We start from the raw sequence: 24,999 nt of genomic DNA on the forward strand, positions 1-24,999 counted from the left end.
TAAGGTGCCAGACAAGCCTCTCTCCTGCCATCACCACATTAATCTATCTTTTCTTCTACAGAACAACCAAAATTCCACATTAATAATTTCTTTATCCTTATTACAATTTTTCTCCTCATATTCCTCATCTCCTGGTTTTCAGCATTGTAAGGGAAGTTGCGAGAAAGAAGAAAACCAAGTAAAGGACAGACACAGGAAGAAAAAGAGCTGGGATAGCAGGAGTGAATAAAAAGGCCAAGAATTACAAACCTTTTACAGTCCTGATCCTGACGGCAGACTAATAATGACAGATTGCCTCCAAGGCAAAACAGAAATGCAAACCACCATTTAAAAACCATATTCTGGATGCCAAACTGATAGACTTTGTGATACTCCAGTGGCACAAAGCATCTAGATCTCGCTTTTCATTTAAGAAAGTATTTCATGTGGCTTCATTTTATAATAACCATCTTTCTTTGGATTAAGTCCAGAAAAAGATTATGTTTGCTTTGAAAAAGCTGTAGAATGCCAACAGGTTTCTCAAAAAAGACAGCTGCACACCTGCAAATGTCTCATCTCCAAAAGTAAAGTATTAACACTAAAAAAGAAGAAAGGATCAACATACAAAACCAGTACAATACTCATTTTTCCAAACATATGAGATGGAGAAAGTACTTGACAGCAAATAATGCTTTCTGTGAAGAAAGCATCAGCATCCTTTTTTTTATCCACCTAAAGCATAAGTGCAACCACTTATGGCTGACTGGAAAACAGGGCTTTGCCTTTCTCAAGTGCCTGAAAAACCTGAAAGCTGAAAGTGGGCTGATTCAGGATTATCAAAAGTTAGACAAAACCACTAGGAACATAGAGTTACACAGGTAGCTTTTCTTTGGACTTAATAACTGATCGGAATATTCTCTTCCTTTGAAAAACCTATACTTAGACAGGTCTATCACGGCACAGTGGCTGATACTAATGAACTTACTCTAGTCATGTACTCATTTACATTTATCTATATGTTATCAGTCAATTTAATCCTTATGAAGTTTTGTATAGAGAAGAAAAAACATGCTCCATTTTCTTATTACTCTATGGTTATAGTCTCATTTTTCTTAAGAAAAGCTTTATATGGTTTAAGGTTACAGGGAGAGAAAGAAATTCTTACATATTTTTCCCAACAATGAAGAGTGTCTATTTTAAACAATGTATCTTCCAAATCATATCAGTAGCCATAATAAGCCAGGGATACAAAAAAAAGACTAGGTAAATATTATGATTATTTTTATAAACCTGCCACTATTTTTATTCCAAGATTCCTGAAACTATAGGAATGCCCATTTTTATTAGCTCTCATACATAAAAATAGACTTGTCCTACAAGGTTTACTTTTTCTTTAGCCTGAAGATATTAAAAATATTCTTTTCTAATCTTTCCTTGTTTATATAATGTATTTTTACTGATACGTTTCTGTTCTGTTCATCTATAATAAAACTGCAGATTTAACAACATTTAATTTTACAGCATTGATATTTTTATACAATGTTAATTAAAGCTTAATAATGTCTGTCTCCTTATAAGTACCCTACCCTTATTCTTTCATGGTTTATTTGTTTGAAAAATTAGATGAGTAATAAAATTTAATAGATCAAAAATATTGAAAAATAGCAGTTTCTGTCACACGAAACAGCCCAAAGGATAAACCACGTATCTTGCCATTCCACAATCACCATTTAGCACGAGGGACAGCTTTCCTTGGCATGTTCTTTATTTATTTCTCTTTTTAAACAAAGGTATGAAGAGTACCGTCCTTTGCTTTTGCTGTTTTGGGGTTTTCCCCTCCCCCTTTTGGCATACCTAATGAGAAGACAAGACATGCTTCTCAGATTGAAGGTTCAGCCACTCTTATGAGTCTGGACATAGGTAGTCACTGACCTGTTAGATGACCATGCCTCTTTTTAACGGATGACAAAAAGAAAATGGAGGTGTCTAAGCAGAAGGCCATGAGGACGAAACTATCTAAGAAGTACTATACACTTCCAAACTACTTCATAAAACCGTATTTAAATCATAAGTGATTGCAGAAGTAGGTCTTGACACCTGCTACTTTCAACTTCACCTTCTCATGGGGATTAAAAAGCAGACGCCACACAATTCTGGATATACGTGGATGCCTGTAGAGCCTTCAACTATGACTTTGACAGCGAAAGCAGCTACCTGGGACTGTGAATCTCCTTCTGCTGTGGGTTGTATGTAGTGTGTTCACAGAACAGCCTTCATCAGTTAGGTGGCATTGGTTTTCCTCTGAGTCATGTTAAGATGATACTGTTGCAGCTGTGTTTTCCACAGTAAATGCTCATCCTTCACAACTCCTGTGAGTAAGAGCCTTCTGTCTCACATCAACAACCTGTTTCAGAGGCTCTAAATGGTTTTCACTGGAGCTAAAGAAACTCAATTGAGAACAACACTTATTCAATAAAGCAGCCTTCATCTAGATTCTGTCTGAATTCAATCACAAGGTCATAAGACTTCCCAATGATTCATAAGCTCTCCAGTATCTGTTGTACCCCAAAGCTCCTCTTCAGGTTTGATTTGTGACTGTTCCACTGTTGCATTTTTCAAGCCTTGCAGATTTGCTCTGTCTGCTTCAAACCAATCTGCAATACTGAAATGGTTGCTTTCTGCTACAGGTCAAGGGGCTGATCACTGAGGAACACAAATCTGCATACAACACATCAAGAATTCTCAAGGTGTGTCCCAAGAACTATAAGAACCTGAGGTCACAAACTTGCTCCCTTTGAATTCCTCAGAGTATCAGCTTTGCAATATTTCAAGGCTTTCTAAAATTGTTTACTGTTTCAAGTGTGGTTATGGAAGGTACAGTAAAAGAACTAATCAATAATTAAAAAGCAGAAGAGAAAAATTTCAAATTTCACAGTACCAAGCTATTGCTTTTTACGCGTTGTACAGTGCCCACATACCAAGCTGGTAACTGCAGAAACACATTTTTATTTGAAGAGACTCAATACAAACACAGATTTGAATAAATGGAAAACAGAAGACTTGTCATTTGGTAATTTATTATGTTTTGCTTCCCCTCAGAAATATTTAAAAGCCTGAATAGCAAAATAAATACTGCAAATCCCAGGCAAGACTCTTACAATAAAAATCAAATGTGGAAATATTCTTCTATCATATTCTTCTATCACCAAAGATAAAGATTTTCCAATTACAGCTAATTACTCTATTTCTAAATTGACTTTCTACAGAGTCCTCTTATTTCAGAAATTTTCAAAGAGGCATCTCTAACATCTTCTGAAGAATAAAAGCCATTTGTGCTTGTTATTTTCGCCGATTGCTACTCAGTACAGTAATGAAAGCTGCAAAACACCCTCATGTTACCCAAATAGCAAAATAGAAAATACACCAGACTGTATAATTAACTATAATTAGCCATGATCTCATTAGTATTCTGCCAACAGTATAGAGCACTTAATAAGAGTTAATATTTTGATTTATAACTTCCCAGTACATTTTTCTACCAAGTCAAAAATCCTGAGTGGAATCAGCTTATTACATTTTTTTCCACAGAAAAAATTACACTGCTTTAGTTGTTCAAATTCCTTTCAATGACAAAACTAAATTAAATCAGTATAACAGCCCGTGCCTTACCCATACCAACAACTTCTAAACCAACACAAGATGTTTTTCTGAGAGTGATTCTCATTCAAACAAGAATTAAATGAGAGAAAATCTACGGCATACTACTACAGAGGTTAGATTAGGTACCCACTGACTTCGCTTCTTCCTGGCTTTAGAATTAACAAAATTTTTACATTTTATTACATTTATAATTACAAAACCCCAAATTGTTGATAAAAATGAACTAAGATCTTCTTTTGCATCTACAGGAAGTCACAGAAGAAAGATGCTCTGGAAAAAAACTGTAACTCTACCACTGAACATATTCTGCTGGAACTACATAAGGTCTGTAAAATATTCTTTTTTGTTATTGCTGTTTCATGGTATTCCAAAGTCGGACTTAGATCAAACATGAGTTCATGAGCAGAAACAAGTAACAAGCTTAAAATGCCATAAAGAATGTAGAACAAGCCTTCTCAGAAATCAACTTCTCTATTCAATGATTAAGAAAACAAATTTATAATTATGAAAAATCTCTAAGTGAATGCATTTGCTTTAGAATATAGTATTTCAACAGTTAAAAAAAAAAAAGTATCAAATCTATGTCTACCTGTTTATCAGAGGGGAGAAGAAAGTGACCAAAAAGTTTCTCACTCTCATTGGTAAATATACGTCCCTTACAATCGCCTCTTAAAAATAGTTTAGGGTGACATTTTAATCCCTCTACTCACTTTTACTTTATTACAGCTTTTCTATATATAATAGGTGAACTAAAAAACAATTTGATATACTAGAGTGAAATTTTGATTTTTATTCCAGGCCTGCCAACAAAACACTACTGATTCCTTTTCTTCCAGCTCTTGTGCACTGTGCTTGCATACTACTGTCTTAATGTTTGTCGCAAAGTACCAGGGAAAACGCAGCCCTGTTAACTACAGGGATCTCCAAGCACTGCTGTAACAAAGCAATCAAAGGTTTCCTCTTTGACTTAATGCCAAATAATTATTTTAATCACATCTAACAGGTAAAAAGTAATTCAAAAAATCTGAATAAACTAAATACATATTAGCCAATGACAGCATCGCAGTGGCATACAACAGGTGCACTAGCAACAATGTGATACTCAGTGTAACAGACATCTTTTCTAAAGCCCTCTTGCAGTACATAAATGCTGGAATCTTTCTTACACTAAAGTTTCTACCTTTAAAATATCATATCCTTCTTGAGATCAAATCAACATTCAGATTTCACAGATCTGAACTTGTGTCACTCAATAAATGAATATGATGATTTGAATCTTCATTATAACTCAGGACAACCATTAGCTGAAAATATTTTCTTCTTCCTAAAATAATATTTTCCCATGTTTTTTCCTTTCTAGCTACAAATAATTCCTAAGTTATCTATCTAACCAGCATGCATTTTACATCTAAAAATCAACAAAACTCCAGATATCCACGCATCTTAAATTATGCATAATTTCTAACATATCTTATTACAAAGCAGATGTCAATTTAAGTCAGAATAACACAACATAGATAAAAAATGGGGAAATGGTTCCCTGAATTTCTGGTTATCCTTCAATGTTCACTTACAAGTACTTTTCTTGTCCCCTTCTTCCCTTTGTTGACCACTGTATTTGAACAACTAATATTTCAACCTAGATCCAGAACTGGCCACCATTTCCTTCTTATTCAATCACACATTTGAAAGAAAGAAAAGCACACAAAAAAACCTACCAAGAATTTAATCTGCATTCTTTTGACCTGTTTGCAGCGTTTCCTCAAACTTCATTTAATTTCAACTCACGGAGTTGCAATGCATCCATCAAAGAAATGTAGAAAATCTGGGTAAAGTTTTTTTGGGTTTTGTTTTGTTTTTAAATAATCTTCATTTCAGCCTCCCTGCTGACATCCCAAGCATCCCAAATGCAGAATATAACATTCGAGTTTTGGTTGGGTTTTTGTTTCTTTGTTTAATATACAAACTGTAATATATGACTTCCTGAAGTCAACCAGTGACTTTGACAATGCCAAGCCAAACAGAAACACAAAACTCTTGCTCAGAAGTTAAGTACAACATTGCATACAATGTTTCACCTACTGTTCCCTGGACCAAAACAAACTGTTGCCATGCTGAAAAAGCTTGGCTTGTGCCCTGTGTTGGTAGGGTCTTTTTCAGCTATCCACAATCAACCCTGCAACAGTTTCCCCACCGCCACAAAAAGATCCTGCATGTGGGGAGTAAGGCTGTTTGTCTTACTCCAAACAGAATATGGAAGGTATTTATCTGACATAGCTAAATTCCTGGTAACCACACAAGTGTGGTAGGTTGGAAAAACGATTAGCAAAGAGAAAATGGGCATCTTCTGGTGTGAGTGCAATCCCACCTCCCCATGGATCCGGTATCACCTGTCAGTACACTGAGCTCTTCCTGTGCTTTTCCTGTCCCACAGTGCAACTGCTCAGCTCTCACACGCACCGACTAGGCTTTGGGGCTACTGCCCTCTGTGTTGAGCAATGATTGATAAGCAAGTACATGATTCTAAATAGTTACCTTCTCTCCAGGTACCTGAGCACAGTAAGAAGACAAGCTTCCTAAAATAAACTGCAATTTATTTTCACTTATATTTTCACATGTTTCAGCCTCATGCCTTCAAATAGTACCATACTCTCTCTGAAAAGAACTACTTTTTAGCTACCTAGCTCTCCTGATTTTTTCCAAACATTTACTGCTGGAAGACTTGAGGTATTCTTTTTCTTTCTTGCTTATTTTTTACTCTCAGCAAACTAGTAAATCCAATTAATATAGTAATACAGTTGAAATAAAGAACTAAACAAACAATAAAAACCATAGCGAGCATAATAATGAAAAACAACTCGAACCAGTATGACTACTTTTAAACCTAGATTTCTACCACACTTAGTTTTAAAGGAGAGTTTGCCAACTTCCAGACAGTTTTCAGCTTGGTGGACCAAAAAAAAGGACTGGCATGAGTTCCACTGTCTTACATTATGCTTGCAGCACTCTACTGAGAGAGAAGCCTTGCTTCCAGGGTAACACTGTGCCTTCACACTGTGACCTCTCTATAAATATTCTGACACACAGTTTAACACAGTATCTACTAACTTTGAAAAGAAAAAAGAAATGGTGGCCTGATAATTTGTTTATGCTTTCTTCACAATAACTTTAAAATTGAAGATTTAGACAAAGCTTTTGTTCATCTATACCCATTGTTCTAATAATACGTAGCTTCAGGAGAGTTTAACATTCTGTCTCTAAACGATGCCAGTATTTATTTTCACAAAAACATGTCAGAAGTTCTCATATCCTTATCATTGCCTTACGTGGCTAACCTTTTAATATAAAACATTTGGGCAAGACTTCGTCCAACTTCCTTTTTTTATCATACCCTGAGGTCCTAAGACACTACTAATTTATTAATTTCAAATTTCAACTCATTTCTATTATTTTATTCTGATTTTAATTCTGAAATAATGTCATATGCCATATGTATACCTAGACATTATCTAGATTGTGGTTATATTTTGCAATACATCTTATTTCACATATTCTGCAGATGGATTTCAAAGGAATTTGTAAAGCAGAATCCTTTTCTGACTCTTCTGAAAATGGTGGCTGGACCAAACCTGGACTTTCCTTTTACTCAGAAGAAAGCCAGAAAATACGTAAGCATAAGGCTAAATTCCCTTTGATTTTTGCAAATGATACTAGAAAGCAAATTAGGCAAAGCACTGTTCCTCAGCTTTATAGTTTTTTATGCTTATATTCACATACAAGTTTCTGACAAAAACAGCGATGTGTTGACTAGTGAAATCATTTACTGAGTCTCTTTGGTGCTTTCATCTCATTTCTTCTTTCAGTTATTGGGGGCAAATGGTTGATCCTGCAGTGTTTCTTCTCCCTAAGCTCTGAGAGAGAAACATGTCACTTACTGTTTCTATTTATCACTCAACTTCTTTTCAGCTACAAGTCAGGGCAACATGATTATGAATCTGGAAGACGATGTATGTGCATAAAAATAAATTACTTCCATTTTCCTATTTCACGCTTTAGCAGGTACCATTTACTTTAGTCTCTTTTCTATTTTCTATTTTTCTCAAAAATTTTCAAAATAGGTTTTTTTACAACATACTTCATACCTCTTCTTGGTTCTCCTCTACACACTGCATATTTAATATAATATAGCTCCACCAAAGTAAAAAAAAAGAAGAAAAAAAAAGTAGAACAGTAATAAGCATTTTCAGTCAGCCCAGCCCAAGCAGTCATTCCCAGCTAAGCAAGAAGTCACTGAAGGTGGACAGCAGTAACTCTGGCCAGTGACAAGCATAAGAAAGCATCCTCCCCTTATTCAAAGGGAGAACAACGGATGTCAGAAGAACACAGGCTGAGCACACTTGCACCCGACAGACTGCATTCTTACCCATGTAGCTTGCTGCACACGCTGTGAGTATTTCTAGTGGTCAGTGTAGCATGCCAGTATTTTTACACAAGAAAAGCACTACCAGTAGCACAAACATGGCCTAACCTGTAAACATAACCACCCACTCAAATGCACAGCCACTCCACTAATGGAAGATGTAGAACAACTTGTCTTTGCAAGATGTTGTTTAAACATCTACTGTCACAGGTGCTACAAACAAGTTGGGAAAGTAAGACATTAACTAAGTTAGAAATGCAGTCTCTCCTTCCCTATCTCTCATTTACAGGCTGCTTAGTTTCCAAAAGCATCTACTCTCATTTCAATTAAAACAAGACCAGGAATTATACTGCTGACGTTCTGCCTGTTTCCAAACCGACATTCCTCCACATGACATTCATCCATATTAAAGATGACTGTACGTCTTGGATAATCACAATATTTAGACATCATACTATTATTAGACCTGCAAAACGTCTACCGTATTTCAGCCTGGTTTTGAAAAGTTACCAATATTTCAAACAAAAAAAAATAGGCAGATCAGACACCCAGGCCAGCATACGTATTTAACACAGACAGACCAAGGCTTAGAAACAAAACGAAAAACCTTCAATCTTATATTATGCCTCCTTATTTCCTGCAAGCATCTAGCCCATTGCTATTTAGATAGAGTCTTCCCACCACTTCACACTCCTATAGCTGGAATTCAGGTATCACATTATGTGGTTAACCTGAGAAGCATAACACATTCAGTATTACTGCATACAAAAGAAGATCCAGAAGCACAACGGTTCTTGCTAATCAGCAACAAAAATACAAGGGTTGACTCACCCAGAACAAGCTCATCAAACCCTGCACCTCATATCCAGCATATCCTAGGATACTTAAAGAGATAAATTGTTCAGGCTTTTCTGGTTGTTATTATTACAAGTATCTAAATGCTATTTCCAAAAAACCTTTAACACCAGAAGCTGTCGCACATTTATGCTTTTCAAGTGGGCATCACAAGATTTAAGTCCATACCTGCATCAACAGATGAAATTTAACCCTGCACTACATAAACCATAGACAGCCATATGCTCCGCATATCCTTCCAAACATCACATGCAACTACTCAAGCAGCCGAGCCAAGCAGCTAGGAATCCGACCCAAAAGAGGCCCACGGCCCTTATACGCTCAAGGTCAAAGCAGGACGGCTCTGGCAGCCCAGCTCCGAGCTTGCTCTCGGATGGGCAGCGGGCCCGGAGGAAACCCCTCTAGGAAGGGCGAAGCCAGGCCCCGTCAGCAGCGCCCGCCGCCGCAGGTGTCGGGATGGGGGTGTGAGGCGAGATGGGGACGGGGACGGTCTGCAGCCTCGAAACCCCCCGGACCGCTTTGCGCCAGGGGGGGGCAGCACCGGGGAGCGAAGGGCAGGCCACGGAGCGGCAGTGGAGCGAGGCAGGTGCCACAGGTTAATTGATGCAGAGCAATTAACAGGCTAACCGCTCTCCCCAGGCTCCCCGGCACCTGCCGCAGGCCAGCTCCGACACGGCCCAGCCCTCGCCCTCCCCGATGGTGCCCGCGGCCTGGCACGGGGAGGGGAAAAGAGAGGGCCGGCTCGGCTCCAGGGGCGGACCCCGCTCGGCTGCGGCGCCCTTCCCAACACAGGCGCGGAGACGTGGAAGGAGGAAGGGAACGGCCACCGCCGAGCCCCGCAGCCTACCCACACCGGGGGAAGGAGGAGGAGGAGGAGGGAAAGGAGTGGGCGCCGGGCCGAGCGGCGTTACCTGAGCGACCCGAGCCGGAAGAGCCCGACCGCCACCAGCACCCCCGCGCCGCCCTGACAGCTCCCGGCATGCACTGCGCCGCACCGCCTCCGCGCCGCACCGCGCCGCACCGAGCAACGCCCCCTGGCGGGCCGCCGCGGGAAAGGCGCGCGCGGGAGGCAGGCAGGGAGCGAGGGCGGCGCGGCCCCGCCTCCGCTGCGGCGGCGGGAGCGGAGTGAGTGCCGTGCGGGCGGTCTGCCCGCGGCCACCGCGCGGGCGCGCAGCGGTTCTCTGCCTTCGTGCTGACCAAGTGCCACGTATGGGCATATATACATACATGTATGTGTTTATTTTGCCTAATCTTTACCTGCTTCACCAAATACAGCGCAGGTAAAAATGGAAGAAAAGTGGTACTTTAGAAAATATTTTCGGTTCTATGCGTAGCGGTTGAATTCAGAATTTTCTAAAATCTACTCTGATTTGTATGCTTGACCATCCTGATGGCAGAGAGAGGTGAGTACAGGGTGCCCACCTGTATGACACTGGGAGGAATTTTTCGTTTCAAGAGGATTCTCAAGCGAGCAGTTCACAGGATGAAGGGCACACTTAGACTGCAATCTGTTAGTTTCAAAGTCATCGTTTTGGTTCTCAAGTTTAAGCAGGCTTCATAATAGCAAACAGTTATTATGGTTATAAATTACTTCAGTAAGTGAAAAAAAACAAACCCACAGAAACCAGAAAGTGCATTCAACTTCTGTGATAAATCTTCTAGACTTTGTCTGAAGACAATAAATATTTCTGAAATATTGCCAGGGGAAAAGCTCATAATATTTATAAATGTTCTACTCGGAGACTTATGTTATCATCCAATATTTTATGAAGTCCAATTTTATTCTCCAGGCTCGGGATAATCATAAAGAGGGAATGTGATTCCTTTTCTCTAATATTAAACTATGCCAGGATTCATTAGATGAGAAAGTTACTCTTTTGGAAACTTGACAATTCCCACTGGTTCTCTCAGGCATCAAGTACGATTCTGCAGGTCATGTATTTCCAATTAAAATGGTGCATTTACATTTATTTTTCTTTAAAGAGACCTGCAAATGCATTTGAGATTTAATTTTTAGGGCTGGAACTAAGGGCTGGTGCTTTGGAGCTGTTTAAAAGTGGTGATCTTCACAGAGGCAATGGTACTTTCAGTAACTAACTGCATGCTGTTGCATGCTCCTGTGCTGTGAAGCGGTGGGATTTCCAAGCTTCCCTTTGGCTGAATTTAGTAGTGATGGTTACAACTCAGAGCTCTCAGTTCTCTGAAATTGTCTCAACTTTATGTGCAGTGGCACTCAAAAAGCTCCCACAGAACGCTGTACGCTATTGGGAAGAATATTGAGAACAAGAGGGAAATAGTTGTTGTGCTGCCGTTGGATTGCTGGCACTGCAGCTTCAGATTGATTGCTCCATCAGTTCTGGTCTTCACAGCTCAAGAAGGATGTGGAGGATTTAGGGGAGGCACAAAGAAGGGATGGTGCTGCTGCCTTACAGCAAGAGCAGTAGCAGCTGGGACTGTTCGATACAGGGAGAGTAGGCTGAAACAGGCTGAGAGAGATGGGGTTGTTCAGCCTGGAGAAGGTTCCAGGGAGACCTTAGAGCAGCCTTCCAGTGCCTGACAGAGATACTGACCCAGGCTGCCCAGAGAAGCTGTGGCTGCCCCATCCCTGGCAGTGTTCAAGGCCAGGCTGGATGGGGCTTGGAGCAACCTGGTCTAGTGCAAGGTGTCCCTGCCCACGGCAGGGGGGTTGGAACTAGATGATCTTTAAGGTCCTTTCTAACCCAACCATTCTATGATTCTGTGAAAACAGTGGAAGATCGTTTTTGAGATGTGTAAAGGAAACGCTTTTCTGCAAAGCAGTTTGTGCACTTCTAGAACATATTGCTACCAGAGGTGGCCTCCTGTCCCTAGGTTGAAGAAGGCATTATTCATAGTGATGGCAAACACACCTGTAAGTTGTCACTGAAGGAAATAGGCATCCCTAATACAATTAGATGGAGGGGAAGTACCGGGAAGTGACCCCACTACAGAGCTCTTCCTAACTAGTATATCCTTTTACTGGCGTTGGAGTCAAAATACTGGGCTAGATGCACCACTGATGCTTGCACTCACTCTGTATGACATTTACCTTCATTTCTGTGTAATCATTTGACCACAGAAATTGTGAGAAACCTATAATAGACAATTTCAGATAAAAGACGCTCACACCCTGTGAATACTTAAGATTATTCATAACTTTGTAGCCTTGTGTAAGCCTTTGTAAAGCCAGGGCCTGAGGCCCTTTTACTAATACTAGGAGTTGATTCTCCTGTAATTACATGGATTTTATGTTTGGCGTGTGACCTGCTTGCTCAGAACAATTTAACCTGCAATATGTACTTTGCTTTGTGAAGTAATTGCAAATGAAAGCCACCATGTGGACTAAATATTTTTCTTCCTTAAAAAATTAAGCAAGCAAACGACAACAACAAAATCCCCAAACACCACCCTGAGAATGGCATGTGGAGAGTATGATCTGCATCTTGGAATACTTTAATAAATTCCTGGTTTGTTAAACAAACAAAAAAAATACCGGTTGAGGCAGTCTAGCTGACTTGTCTGCCCTATTTCTCCTACAAAATCTAACCTTATTCCATCTGCTTGAGACTCTTCTAAAAGATCTATGTGGTTTTGCCAACTCCATGATTACTTCAAGTGATCTTGTCTTAGATAGTAAATTGCTATAAAATTGAAGTGTGCAAATCTGCCTTGTTGTTTGAAGCTTTGCAGATCATGTTTTCAAACAACTCTCTGCAATTGCAGAAGGTCTTGTGGCTTTCATAGAAAGTAAGCACTTCACAAAAACTTTGCGAACAACTTAGGGTTTTTTTTTTTTCCAAAGCAGAGGCTTCTTTCCTCGGTGTCCTTGGTCACAGATCATCAGCAGCCTCTTACGTGCTGTGAGAGGGGCATGCTGCATGAAGTGTGCAGAGGTGACAGTGCTCATTAGTTAAGAGACAGTCATGCAGGGATGTTAAGGCGGGATTACAGCCTCTGGGTACAAGACCTCATGAGAGGTAGTAAGAAGCCGTACCCCAGAGCAGTAGATGCCTGTGCCAAGGGTCTGTTTGGTACGAGCGCAACATGACTGCATTCAAGAGCCGTGTGAACCTGGATTGAGAGGAATTTGGGTGGACTTGTAATGTTGCAAGAAAGGGCAGAGAGAGGGTTGTTTGCACGGCAGAGGGTGGGTGGTGGTGTACTGGGGAGCCTGTCCCTGGCTTGGCAGAGGTCTCTGCTCAGACATGGTGGTTTGACCTGAGCTAGCTGCTAGCCCACTGCTCTGCAGGAGATCCAGAACAGCAAAAGCTGTGGGTCAAGGTAATGATGGTAAGGTGAAGGGAAGAGGAAAATAAACCCCCATAAACACAAACAATCACTCACCAAATCCCACAGGCAGACTGCTGATGCCCAGCCAATCTCCAAGCAATGGCCACTTTGGAAAGACTACCTCCCCAGTTTTTATTGCTGAGCACGATGCTATGTGCTATGGAATATGTCTTTGGTCAATTCGAGTCAGTTGTCCTACCTCTCCCCCACCCTAGCTTCTTCCCCATCTCCAGCCTGCTCGCTGAGGCAAGCGGAGTGAGACATTGAGGTGGCCGTACCACACCACCGAGAGCAGGGGCTGGGCGTCTGCCACCCCGGGGCGCCGCCGAGCTGCAGGGGGCGCTGTGTCGGGCGGGTGCGCCCGGCCTGCGCCAGGCGGGAGCGTCGCTTCCTGGGCGAGGCGCTCCCGTCCCGGCATGGCGGCGGGGTTGCTGCTGGAGATCAGGCGTGGGACGCAGAGCGCGTTGCTGGTTATCCGGTAGTGCGGGGCGCTGCCCGCCTTCCGCCGCTCGGGCCGTGCGGAGCGGCCGCTGCCGCGGGGAGGGAGGGTGGGATGGTAGGGTGCGTCAGCGTAGGCGGCGGGTCTGGCTTTTAGTGTCCCTAGCCGTGAGCAGGAGGTGGTGGTGGCGGGGTAAACGGGTTGCGTACCGGCGCCTCCCGCTGCCTTTCCCTTCTTGCGCGACTCGGAAAAGCCTGAGTTTCTGTGCAAATAAATGCTTCTTGAGAGCGGTGCTTTGTTTCTCTCGGTTGCTGCTCGCCGCCACGGGTTACCGCGTGGGTCCCGGGCCGCGGAGGAGCTGCAGGCTGACCCCGTGCTCGGTGTACCCGCGCTGCGGCCGCTCCGCCTGACGCTGAGGGGGCCTCAGCCCAGCGCGGGTCCCTTGGCGCTGGGGTCCTTTTCTTCCGCCTTGTCCTGCCTGCATAAAGCGGCAGCTCGTCCTGACACGTCCTCTCAGAGGTAAATCCGCTGCTTTGCGTCCCCAGCGAGGCAGACCCCCCGAGCTCGCCGGTGGATGTCTCGGTGGCCGCGGACCGCGTGGAAGCGAGGAGCAGCGGGAGCTGCGCGGCGGCGGCGCTGCCGGCAGAGGTCAGGCTGGCCCCGTCCTCCTGCCGCGGCCTCCGCCGCCTGCCCGGAGACGGCCTCCACCTGCGCATGCGCCTGCGCTGCCCGCCGCCGGGCTCCGGTAAGGAGGGGGCGCGGGCAGGGAGGGGAGAGCGTAGCTCACGGCCTGAGGAAGGGGCTGCATCGCTTAGGGTTACCTGAAACATTATAGTTTAAAATCATAGAGTCACAGGGTGGTTAGCGTTGGAAGGGACCTTAAAGATCATCTAGTTCCAACCCCCCTACCACGGGCAGGGACACCTTCCACTAGAGCAGGTTGCTCCCAAGTCCCGTCCAGCCCGGCCTTGAACACTGCCAGGGATGGGGCAGCCACAGCTTCTCTGGGCAACCTGTGCCAGCGCCTCACCACCCTCACAGGGAAGAATCTCTTCCTAATATCTAATCTAAATCTACCCTGCTTCAATTTAAAGCCATTCCCTCTTGTCCTGTCACTACATGCCGCTGTAAAGAAGCATGCTGTTGCTTTTTCTAAAATGCTCTTTAGCTCTGAATTGAAGATTTAAACAGGAACTGGTAAAATTTAGTAAGACTGTCAGTTTTAAAAAGTGAAAATCACAGAAAGTGGCATAATGAAAGGGAAACGCAGTTGCTGAGTAAGTGTTCTGTGTAGGAGTTTGAGAACTGCTCTCGGTTCCTCCCCCGTGCTTTCCCAGATTACTTCAAAACTATTTCCTTCCCCTCCTATTTCGTGTTTGGTAGCTGAAAATGCAGTAATATGATTCATCCAGGCAATCATGCTAAGGTTGTCACAGGCCACTTAATCATAAAGGATTGTGATTTTGTGTTGGAGCTTGTTGTTTTCATAGCCTCAGTTTGCCGAGTTTTATGTTGCAGGTAACATAGGCAAAGTTACCTTCTTTATTTCCGTGATGCTAATTCAGATCTGGCATGTGATTGCATGATAGTATAGCTGGCGCTTTAGTTCATTCTAGCATCCAAGCTCAATATGTTTAGATTTATTTAATAGGTCGTGACACAGAAAGATATATTAAATAACACAAAATTGTCATTCTGTGGTTTTGAAGTAGATATTACCAATAAAGTATGTGGTGTACAATAATGGCTTCAGCACCAGAAACACAGTGGAATACTCTAGATTTTATGGTATGCCAAGGTTGTATCTTTACATTAATCAGTAATTATGCATATACTTTGACAGTTTAATTATACAGAAATTATTTAATGTGTCTTAATTAATGAGGCATACTTCAAAAGACCAGAGATCAGGTTTTAAAAAATTACCTTTGAAAGTCATTCCAATGAAAAACATGTATGCGAACCAGATGGTAATGATACATGTGTTGGATAACCTTAGTTACCTTTAATATTTTGTATTAGTATGGAAAACCAGTTGTCTCTTCCATGAAATTCTGCAACCTTTTAAAGTACTTTTCATTTGTGGTTGCAACCTGAATCTCAAATACTGAATGCCAGTGCTGAGAATATACTTTGATTCTTAAGTTTGAGAAAGTGGGCAGCTCAAGACATAACCGTATATAGATCTAGGCTTACAGTTTTACTTTTCTCCACGTCATCTTATTTGATGATTTGCGGAGGCTTTTATAGCTCCTTTTTAATTCAGAAAAGTTGTCTAAGCTGGCTTTTGTGAGAGTGTTTTTGCTTTGCTGGCCTGCAGAGGGTATAGCTCACTATCTGTTCCTCAGGTGGTACCACAGTGGTTGGTATCTTACCTGCCTGCATATTTTAAATTAGTGCACTTCCCCCCCCCTTACACCCCCAAGATCTGACTATTTTGGGTTACATATTGTGATGTATCCTCATACTGCAGAGACTCTGATTAGCAAAAATATCATTAAAAACGATGGCATTGATTTTTAATTTATAGTATCTCTAATGATATCAATACCGCAACTCCCCCTATGGAGAGGATTTGCACCTTTAAAATAATTATTCATGTGTTCGTAGCAATATGGGGCATGAGGTGGAGATGGCAAGTTTTTCCTAAATCTCAGTACTTGCTTCTACAGGAAAATAAAGGCTGTGTTTAAAATGTCAGCATTTCCTTTGTTTGTTAGATTCTTATATTTTATTAGTTTGAAGTATTTGGCAGATTTTTCTGTACAAGTGTCTGAAAGTTTTACTCAGTTTTTAAGACTAGTATGTCTTCTGTCTACAGATTTGGTTTCTACTCTGAGGGAGAGCCTTAAACCCCAGAAGAATTATGTCTTTTACTGTCAATCATGTGGTGACATCATAGTAAAAGACCAGTGAGTACTGCAGTGTCTTGTATTTATAGTGGTAAATGCCATAGTAATTGGTATTCATGTTATTGTGTGTACTTAGAGAGACACCTGAAAGGTATTTAGTTTGAAATTGATAGGTGAGAACACTTTTGAAGCACTATGGATGACTAAAAGCAAAATTACCTGAAACAGTTTTTCACCGTTTACTCATTTATTTCTTGATTTCATTCTGTCTGGAAAGTAGAAGTACCTTACAAAGGGAGTTAGTGCTTTGCCCTGGAACCTGGGAAATCTGGATTCTTTTCCTGCTTGTCTCTGAGTGACAAGCTGGACTTTTGTAGCTGGACTTCCCTATGTGTAAAATTTCTGTTCTGTGCTATGCTTTTTGTTCATACAGAATCTCTTTGCAGTCATCATAATAGCTTCTGGTTTTGTGGTACAAACAAAAAGCTGTAACATTTTGGCTTGGAAATATTGCAGATGTTCATAGTTTTCATTGATTTAAAACATACACATAGTCTATTAGCTGTTGACATCTTTGGTACGTTGAAGAGAATAAAACTCTGAAAATTTGAGCCTAGACTTCTTTCTTCCTTTGCACTTCAGGGATCCTCTTCCGTTCTGCTCAGTCTCTTATAAATTCCCTTCTGTCATCATGCTGTAGTTATAGAGTGGCTGCTCAGAATGGGGATGTTGACCACAGCTCCCTTCCATCTGTTAAGCAAAGCCAACCTCCACATAGTTCAGGGATGCTGAATTTGGGAAACACAGGAGCTGTTTCTTAGCTGTGTGACTCGGCCTTACCTCTCTTCCTTACAAAGTCTGCAGAATGAATAGGAATTTTAATAAAAAGCTGCTGCATTTTCTGGCTCTTCTGATAAACAATTTTGACAGCTTCAGCTGGATATATAAGAACTGTTAGAGATGCACCTGCAGCCTTTATGGTCTGTGTCACTCCTAATACTCATAATGGTAATAAAAATGTGGTATATTCTTGTAAGCTCCTGTTACTTTCTTATCATACGTATGGATTTATGGCTGGCTTTAATGTAGCTGAATGAGGATTTCCTGACTTTCTCTTCTGAAATGTCTTATCAGAAAGTCTAATAATAAGTCTGATTTTGATACATTTGTAGAGTAATGAAACTTTTAATTTCTAGACAGTAACATTTGCTTTCAAAACATTTTGCGCTTTTGTATTTTTGTCTCTGAGTGGGCGTTTTCCTGAATTTCAGCACATCAAATTCATATGCACGGAGTTTACATCTTTTGGTTCTGCATTCTATAACATGATGCAGTCAGAATTTTTGATAAAGGAAAAAGAAGGCATTTTCATGGCTCCTTGCAAGAAACCTCTGAGCCCCTCAAATGGTATCACTAAAAAATATTAAGACAAGAGTGGAAGAGTGGAGCTGCCAGTATATCCAGTACCTTCTGTTCCAGCACTTCCAAAAGGAAGACAGGAGCGTAGTCAGTACTTTTAGCTACATAATTTGTGTTTGGTCTCTCCAGGGAGAGTGAATATGACAGTGGCAGCATAGGCTGTGTGATTGAGGGGAAGTTACAGAACTGTGTGAGGGCGAACTAGCTAAAGCTTGAATTAATAGGAAAAAGTCTATAATAAGAAAAAACCTGAGGTCTGGAAAATTATGCCTTTGAGAAGAAATTGAAATAGATGGGATTTAGTTTAGATAAGGCTGTAGAGAAGATGCAAGACTTCCAATGTGTAAAAAGTTGCAACAAAGAAGATGGCGGTAGTCTTCAGTTGAAGTGAGGGGAATTTAGCTTAAAACGAAAAAAACAAAACCCCAACCCTCAAAACGTATTCTAAAGCTCTTTTTTTTTACTGTTAGAGGCTGCAGAGGAAGACTAGATTAGAGAAATATGTTAGTAATGGCTTAAATGTAAGTGTTCCTTCCTTGATGCAAGAAAATGGATTCTATACCTTGCCTGAAATCCCCTGGCTTAGTCTATTTCTTTCCATGAATCTGGTAGCTCTTCAAAGGTTGGGGTTATGCTGTTGGATTCTTCTCCATTACTCTTACATTACCCACATTAGAGGAAGTGATTAGATGTTTCGTTTTGGTTTTTTTTTTTATTTTTTTCTTTTCCCCCCATGATTTAAGAGCTGCAAAGAATTTGGGATACTTTCTTTTTTCTTTCTTCCCTTCCAGTTATGCTAAGTGTAGCTCATATATGAACGAATTCTTTAAGGCTTTATTTCTGTCATGAAGAAATTCTTAAAGGCTGGTGGTGGGTTGACTCTGGCTGGGCATTAGGTGCCCACCAAAGCTGCTCTGTCACTCCCTTCCTCAACTGGAGAGGGGAGAGAAAATATAACGAAAGGCTCATGGGTGGAGATAAGGACAGGGAGAGATCATTCACCAATTACTGTCTCAAGCACAATAGACTCAGGGAAAAATTAATATAGTTTATTATTGTCATGGTTTAAACCCAGCTGGTACCTAAGTACCGTGCAGCTACTCGCTCACTTCCCTCCCTATCTCTTTCTCCCAGGCAAGATTGGGAGGAGAATTGGAAGAATGTAAAACCTGTGGATTGAGATAAGAACAGTTTAATAACTAAACTACAGTATAATGATAATAGAAATAATACCAACAATAACAATACTGATAATAATAGTAGGAAACAGGAAAATAATAAAGTGAAATGAGAATTCAGAAAACCCAAGTGATGGGAAGCAATACAACTGCTCACCACCCGCTGACCGATACTCAGCCCGACCTGAGCAGCGATTGGTCCCTTCCGGGTAACTCTCCCCAGTTTCTATGCTGGGCATGATGTGCTGTGGTATGGAATACCCCTTTGGCTAGTCTGGGTCAGGTGTCCTGTCTCTGCTCCCTCTCGGCTTCTTGTGCCACTCCTCCCTGGCAGAGCATGAGACTGAAAAGTTCTTGATCAGGGTAAGTGCTACTTAGCAACAACTGAAACATCGGTGTGTTATCAGCATGGTTCTCAAGACTAAAACCAAAATACAGTACTGCACCAGCTACTAGGAAGAAAAATAACTCTATCTGCTGAAACCAGGACAATTATCAACCAAATCAGACTAGGAAATAAGAAATAAACCCTAAATCTTAAAAACACCTTCCCTCAACCGTCCCTTCTTCTGCGCTTCATTCCTAGATTCTCTACCTCCTCCCCTCAGTGGCGCAGAGAGACGGGGAATGGAGATTCCAGTCAGTTCATCACATGTTGTCTTTGCCACTCCTTCCTCAGGAAGGACTCTTCACACTTTTCCCCTGCTCCAGTGTGGGGTCCCTCCCACGTGGGAGAGTCCTGCATGAACTTCTCCAGCGCGAGTCCTGCACCAGCCTGCAATTCTTCATGAACTGCTCCAGCGTGGGTCTCTTCCATGGGGTGCAGTCCTTCAGGAACAGACCGCTCCAGCGTGGGTCCCTTCCATGGGTGCATCCTTCAGGAACAGACTGCACCAGTGTGGGTCCCTTCCATGGGTGCAGTCCTTCAGGAACAGACTGCTCCAGCGTGGGTCCCTTCCATGGGGTGCGGTCCTTCAGGAGCTGACTGCTCCAGTGTGGATTCCCCCACAGGGTCAGGAGCCTGCTCCAGCAGGGGCTTCCTGTGGGGTCACATCCTCCTTTGGGCACATCCCCTTGCTCAGCTGTGGAGTCCTCCATGGGCTGCCGGTGGATATCTGCTTGACCATGGACCTCCATGGGCTGCAGGGGCACAGCCTGACTCACCACGGTCTGCACCATGGGCTGCAGCGGAATCTGTGCTCTGGCACCTGGAGCACCTCCTCCCCTCCTTCTGCACTGACCTTGGTGTCTGCAGAGCTATTTCTCTCACATATTCTCACTTCTCTTTCCTGGCAGCTGTTGCACAGCAGTTTTTTCCCCTTCTTAAATATGTTACCACAGGGGCGCTACCACCGTTGCTGATGGGCTCAGCTTTGGCCAGTGGTGTGTCTGTCTGGGAGCCATTTGGCATTGGCTCCATCAGACATAGGGGAAACTTCCAGCAGCTTCTCACAGAAGCTGCCCCTGAAGTCCCTCCGCTACCAAAACCTTGCCACGCAAACCCAGTACAACTGATAATGAAAGTGAAGTCTGGTATTGCCTGGAGCAGCTTCTTTGGTCTATACAGAGTCTCAGGAGAAAGGGATTTGAGTTTTATTTTGTATGTGACTTCTGAAAGTTGAATCTGAATCTAAATTAAGATTGTGTTATACTTTTTTTTTTTTTTTAACTGAAGACATACTGTTGTATTTTTGTCAGGATTTAGCTTTTTCCAAGTCTGGTATTTGACTTTGAGGGGCTTCGGAGGACATGTTCTCCCTTGCTGTTGCAGCAGTCTGTTTCTGTAGGTTTTATATCAACGTTTGGTGCAAAGGAACTTTACAAGAAGTAATAATAACTGTAATTGCAAAATGTCCATTGTTATATTTTTCGTGACTGGCTAGAACTGTTTTATTTTTGCAATGTGATGCATTTCAAGAGCGATTATGCCAATTTCTGCCTTATGAGCATCGGAGATTCATCCTTGGGAAATGCTTCATCACAAACGTGGGAGGAAACATAAAGCCATTGCTTTTTCAAAAAGCATCCAAACAAAGTGCTGTTGACTGAAAGGAGGTTCAAGCACTTCCTTTTGAGAAAATGCCATACTTCCCGCTTTTTTGTAAGGAGTCTAAGCTCTCTTTTCTTGTCTTAGAAAATAACATAATATATTGAAATATTTTTTTTCTTCTTCCCTCTTAGGAGATTTTTCAGAGTTCTTCCTCTACCAAGTGAAAACTGGAGTGCTTTAGTTGAAGAGTGGTGTTGTCACCCCAACCCGTTTCCAACAAGCACTTTGCACCCTCAGCATGGTGACTGTTTTCTTGGAGACACTTTTTTTCTGTTGAATTCAAAAAGTGAATCACATGTGCCTGAGTTTCCCATGTGCTGCTCAGAGACTGGACACCATACTTCTCAGAGTCACTCCAACTTGGTAAAGTATTCTGTTTGAATAATTCTTAAGTGAATGTATTTGGACTTTTTTAAATTGTAGAACACTTTTTTTGATTTGTTTATTTAATTTGTATGTATTATAGAGCTGTTTTGAAGGTCGTAGGGAGTTGTTGACATTTTCTTGTACAGAAACCAGAAAATATTCTAAGCTATGATTTACATTTACTGAAGCATGCACCATGGTCTTCATCATTGACCTAAATATGCAAGAAGAACTTCTTCCTATAAACTGAATTAGAAACTATTTAATTATGTAGTTCTAAACCCAAATATTTCCCCCCAAAAATATCTCAGTGAAGGACACCAACATTAGTGAGATAATAACTGTAATGGGTTAGGTGTTTGTCAAAGGGTAGTGGAGTGAAGAATGAGAAGGAAACTGGAGTTATACTGCTTTTTTCTTCTTAAATTGTGACTGGATGCATAACCATAAACGTGTTCAAAGGAAGGTGTGATTTTTTTTTTTTTTTTTTCTTTTTTTTTTAGCTCTAGAATGACTTGGAAAAATCAAAATGTGTTTTGAGTTCAGATGTGGCTGTCTTATACTCTTGAACATAGTAAGGAAATGGAGTTTGTTTGACTAGCTCAGTCTAGAGAAAGGGACTTGCCACCCCAGGTTATTACTCTTCATGTTAATGCTTCTGAGGTGTTCTAGGAGGCGAGAGATCCTAGGGCTGATTCTCTAGGAAGAAGACTGTCATTTGGCTTAGAAACACCAAAATTTATTGTTGCCCAGGGAAAAAAAAAAAATTGTAGGGCTACTTGTAGATGTTTCAATGGTAGGACAAAGCCCATGAAGAAAGGCAATTCAGTGTTTTACTCATCTTGGAAATCTAGCACTTGTATGAAAGGTCAAGCAATAATCTTCTACCAGAATATCCAGGTAGTTCACCAAAGCCTACATTTCCATAAAGTCTTTTCTGTTGATCTACTGCTTGTCTGTATTTGTGCTGACAAAGGTTGGGCCTGTAGATACTATCTTTTCTTCCAGTACCATGTATTAAACCTAATTACTGAAATCCTTCTACCATTATGGGAACCGTTGCTGCCTTGGCAACTTATGCCTGTTACAGCTGATGACTAGCTATGTACAGATTCCCAACATGAAACTTTTAATCTGTTGAGAAGTAACACCAGAGACTGATTCCTGTCTGCTGCTTATCATCATTAGGGATTTGTATTATCCCCTGTTAAATCATTGGGATTCTCACAGGTCAATGGTTGCTGGTGCAGTGCATCCAAGCAAGCCATCTGCTTGGGGAACAGTTCTGTCCTATGGTCCATATCTGCAGGTCTTGCAGCTGTGGTCCCTTTGGTTTCTTGTTCCATTGTTCTTTGAAAAGCAGAATATGGGAGGAGGAAAATAAGAACTGATACCCTGAAAGGATATCAGCATGAGAGAAGCAGATTAATTTGGATTAACTCTGTGGTAGTTTGAGTTATTTTTTCTAAGTATCCTTAAGAAGGAGACTGAGCAGAAGATTCTGAACTTCCAGGAGGACAATGCTTTCTGCCAGAGGTCCCCAAAATGAATTATCTCACATTTCACTAATCTCAAAAGAGGTCTTAGAACAATGGGAACAAAGACGGGAAGACGCAGGGTGCATGGAGTCCATATTGCAGCCCAGAGACAGGGAAGCAGTCTGCTCAACACTTCTTCAATCAACCAAAGAGAATGTTTGCCAGAATAGGGTTGTTTTTGAGGCAGAAACATGATAAAAGGATGTGGGACGAAGATGTTACTGATGCGTGGGTCAAACCACGAAAACAGCAGAACTTTTGAATAAAGGAGGAGGCTATTTTCTGTCAGAGGCTTACAATAGTAGTTTAGTGTGATGAATTTTCATGTTTGCTGCCTAAACTTGGATTGAAGTTGAGAATTCTTTCCTTGTTTGTGTCAAATCCCTCTTTCTACATCTTTCACACTTCCAATGAATTTTCATTTTTGTGTTTGCTTATTTCCAACATCACTAGATTGCCATGTAAGTGAGCAGAACTGTAAGATCCAGCAGAAACTGAACTAATAAGGAAGAAAACCCTCATACTGAAACAGAAAATGCTTGCATAATACGAGTAATAAAAAGTTAGAGGCAAGATAGATTGCTATTGGCATAAATGTTCCCATTTCAGAGAATACTGTTGCAGTCTGCCCCAGTATGAAAGTTCTTTTTTTAATTGCATTGCAGTTCTTTGGAAAGTGTTTGCCTACGACCAAAATAGTATCAGGAATGTACCAGAGATGCTTAAACAATCTTTTCCAGCCTCCAGTGAGACCAAGACAGTGTCCGTCCATTGCAAACATATTTTTCACATCTATTAGTCTTCCGGTGTAACATAGTTTTTAAATGTCACATGGTCTCGCAGCATCCTAATAGTATCTCTTGGGGAAAATATTTTCCCTGACAGCGTATCAGGGATCCTTAGGAATAGAAATAGAAAATATTAGGCTGGTGATCTACCTCCATCTGCAGATTGCCAGCAGCTGCAAGTTGTCAAATAGATATATTGATTTAATTAGTCAAGCTAAAACTATTGCTTTTTCCGTTGAAGCATGATACAATGAGTTAGTGGTGGATTTAGGTACCATACTGCACATTCTCAGCTAGCACCTGTGACTGTAGTCAGATAAAACCATACAAGTTGTAGCTTTCAAGGAACTACTGTATCTATATACTTGTACTGTGAAATATTTTTACCAGCCTCAAATACTGGTTTTCACAAAACCCTGTCTACTTATCCTTGCTCTTCATGTTAAACAAGTAATTTTACTGTGTGTGTTTGAGAGGAGTAGCAAGGTAGGAATTGAGAAAGAATATATGAACCAAATGTCTTTTCTGATATCCATAACAGGGGGTCTATACTTCTAACATAGGCAGCTCTCTGAAGCTTTAACAGGGGCTATGAGGCTCTCCCTGGGACTTTAAGTTTGAATGCTGGCTTATGAGGAACAAGCAGGACTTCGTGATCATAAGTTCACATTCCATGTGGGATGCTTTCTGGTTTTCGTGGAGTGGTCCTTTCTGTTTGTTTTATTATTCGTATAGTACAGATCAGAGAACTCTGTAGGTATTTCCAGCATCAAATCCATCAGTTCTGTCTGAGCTATAGCTTCGAGAAAGGTGTCCAGTATTGATTTAATACCTCAAATGATGGAAGCTTTATCACATTCCTTGGTAAGATGTTTCAGTGGTTAATTGTGGAAGCGAGGACAGGCGGCCTCGGAAGAATGCGGGAACATTGTCTGGGAAGCGAAGGCCCAGGTTAGGAAAGCTAAGGCCCAGTTAGAATTAAATCTAGCAAGGGATGCGAAAGATAGTGGGAAAGGCTTCTATAGGTACGTAGCAAATAAAAGACAGACTAGGGACAATGTGAGCCCTCTCCGGAAGCTATCGGGAGAACTGGCTACCGTGGATTTGGAGAAGGCTGAGGTTCTTAATGACTTCTTTGCCTCAGTCT

At 41.6% G+C, this 24,999-nt stretch overlaps 2 protein-coding genes across 9 annotated transcripts in view; one reads left to right on the top strand and one right to left on the bottom strand.

Annotated features, from left to right (window-relative positions):
* DOP1A (DOP1 leucine zipper like protein A) overlaps window positions 1-9,903 on the bottom strand; it is a 64,422-nt gene extending 54,519 nt beyond the window's left edge. For all 3 annotated transcript variants that reach the window (XM_030489252.1, XM_030489251.1, XM_030489250.1), the window contains exon 1: window positions 9,826-9,903. The gene's annotated coding sequence lies outside the window, so the exon portion shown is untranslated. The remainder of the gene's footprint in view (window positions 1-9,825) is intronic.
* Window positions 9,904-13,608: 3,705 nt separating this feature from the next.
* Window positions 13,609-24,999, top strand: part of UBE3D (ubiquitin protein ligase E3D) — an 84,783-nt gene continuing 73,392 nt past the window's right edge. For all 6 annotated transcript variants that reach the window (XR_003991799.1, XM_030489259.1, XM_030489260.1 and 3 more), the window contains exons 1-4: window positions 13,609-13,700; window positions 14,207-14,406; window positions 16,483-16,573; window positions 21,292-21,523. Coding sequence is in view for 5 of the 6 variants with exons in the window: in XM_030489259.1 (XP_030345119.1) it covers window positions 13,639-13,700; window positions 14,207-14,406; window positions 16,483-16,573; window positions 21,292-21,523 (585 nt within the window). In the remaining variant the exon portion in view is untranslated. The remainder of the gene's footprint in view (window positions 13,701-14,206; window positions 14,407-16,482; window positions 16,574-21,291; window positions 21,524-24,999) is intronic.

The sequence above is a fragment of the Strigops habroptila genome, chromosome 6 (genome assembly GCF_004027225.2).
Source record: "Strigops habroptila isolate Jane chromosome 6, bStrHab1.2.pri, whole genome shotgun sequence".
Taxonomy (NCBI): Eukaryota; Metazoa; Chordata; class Aves; order Psittaciformes; family Psittacidae; genus Strigops; species Strigops habroptila.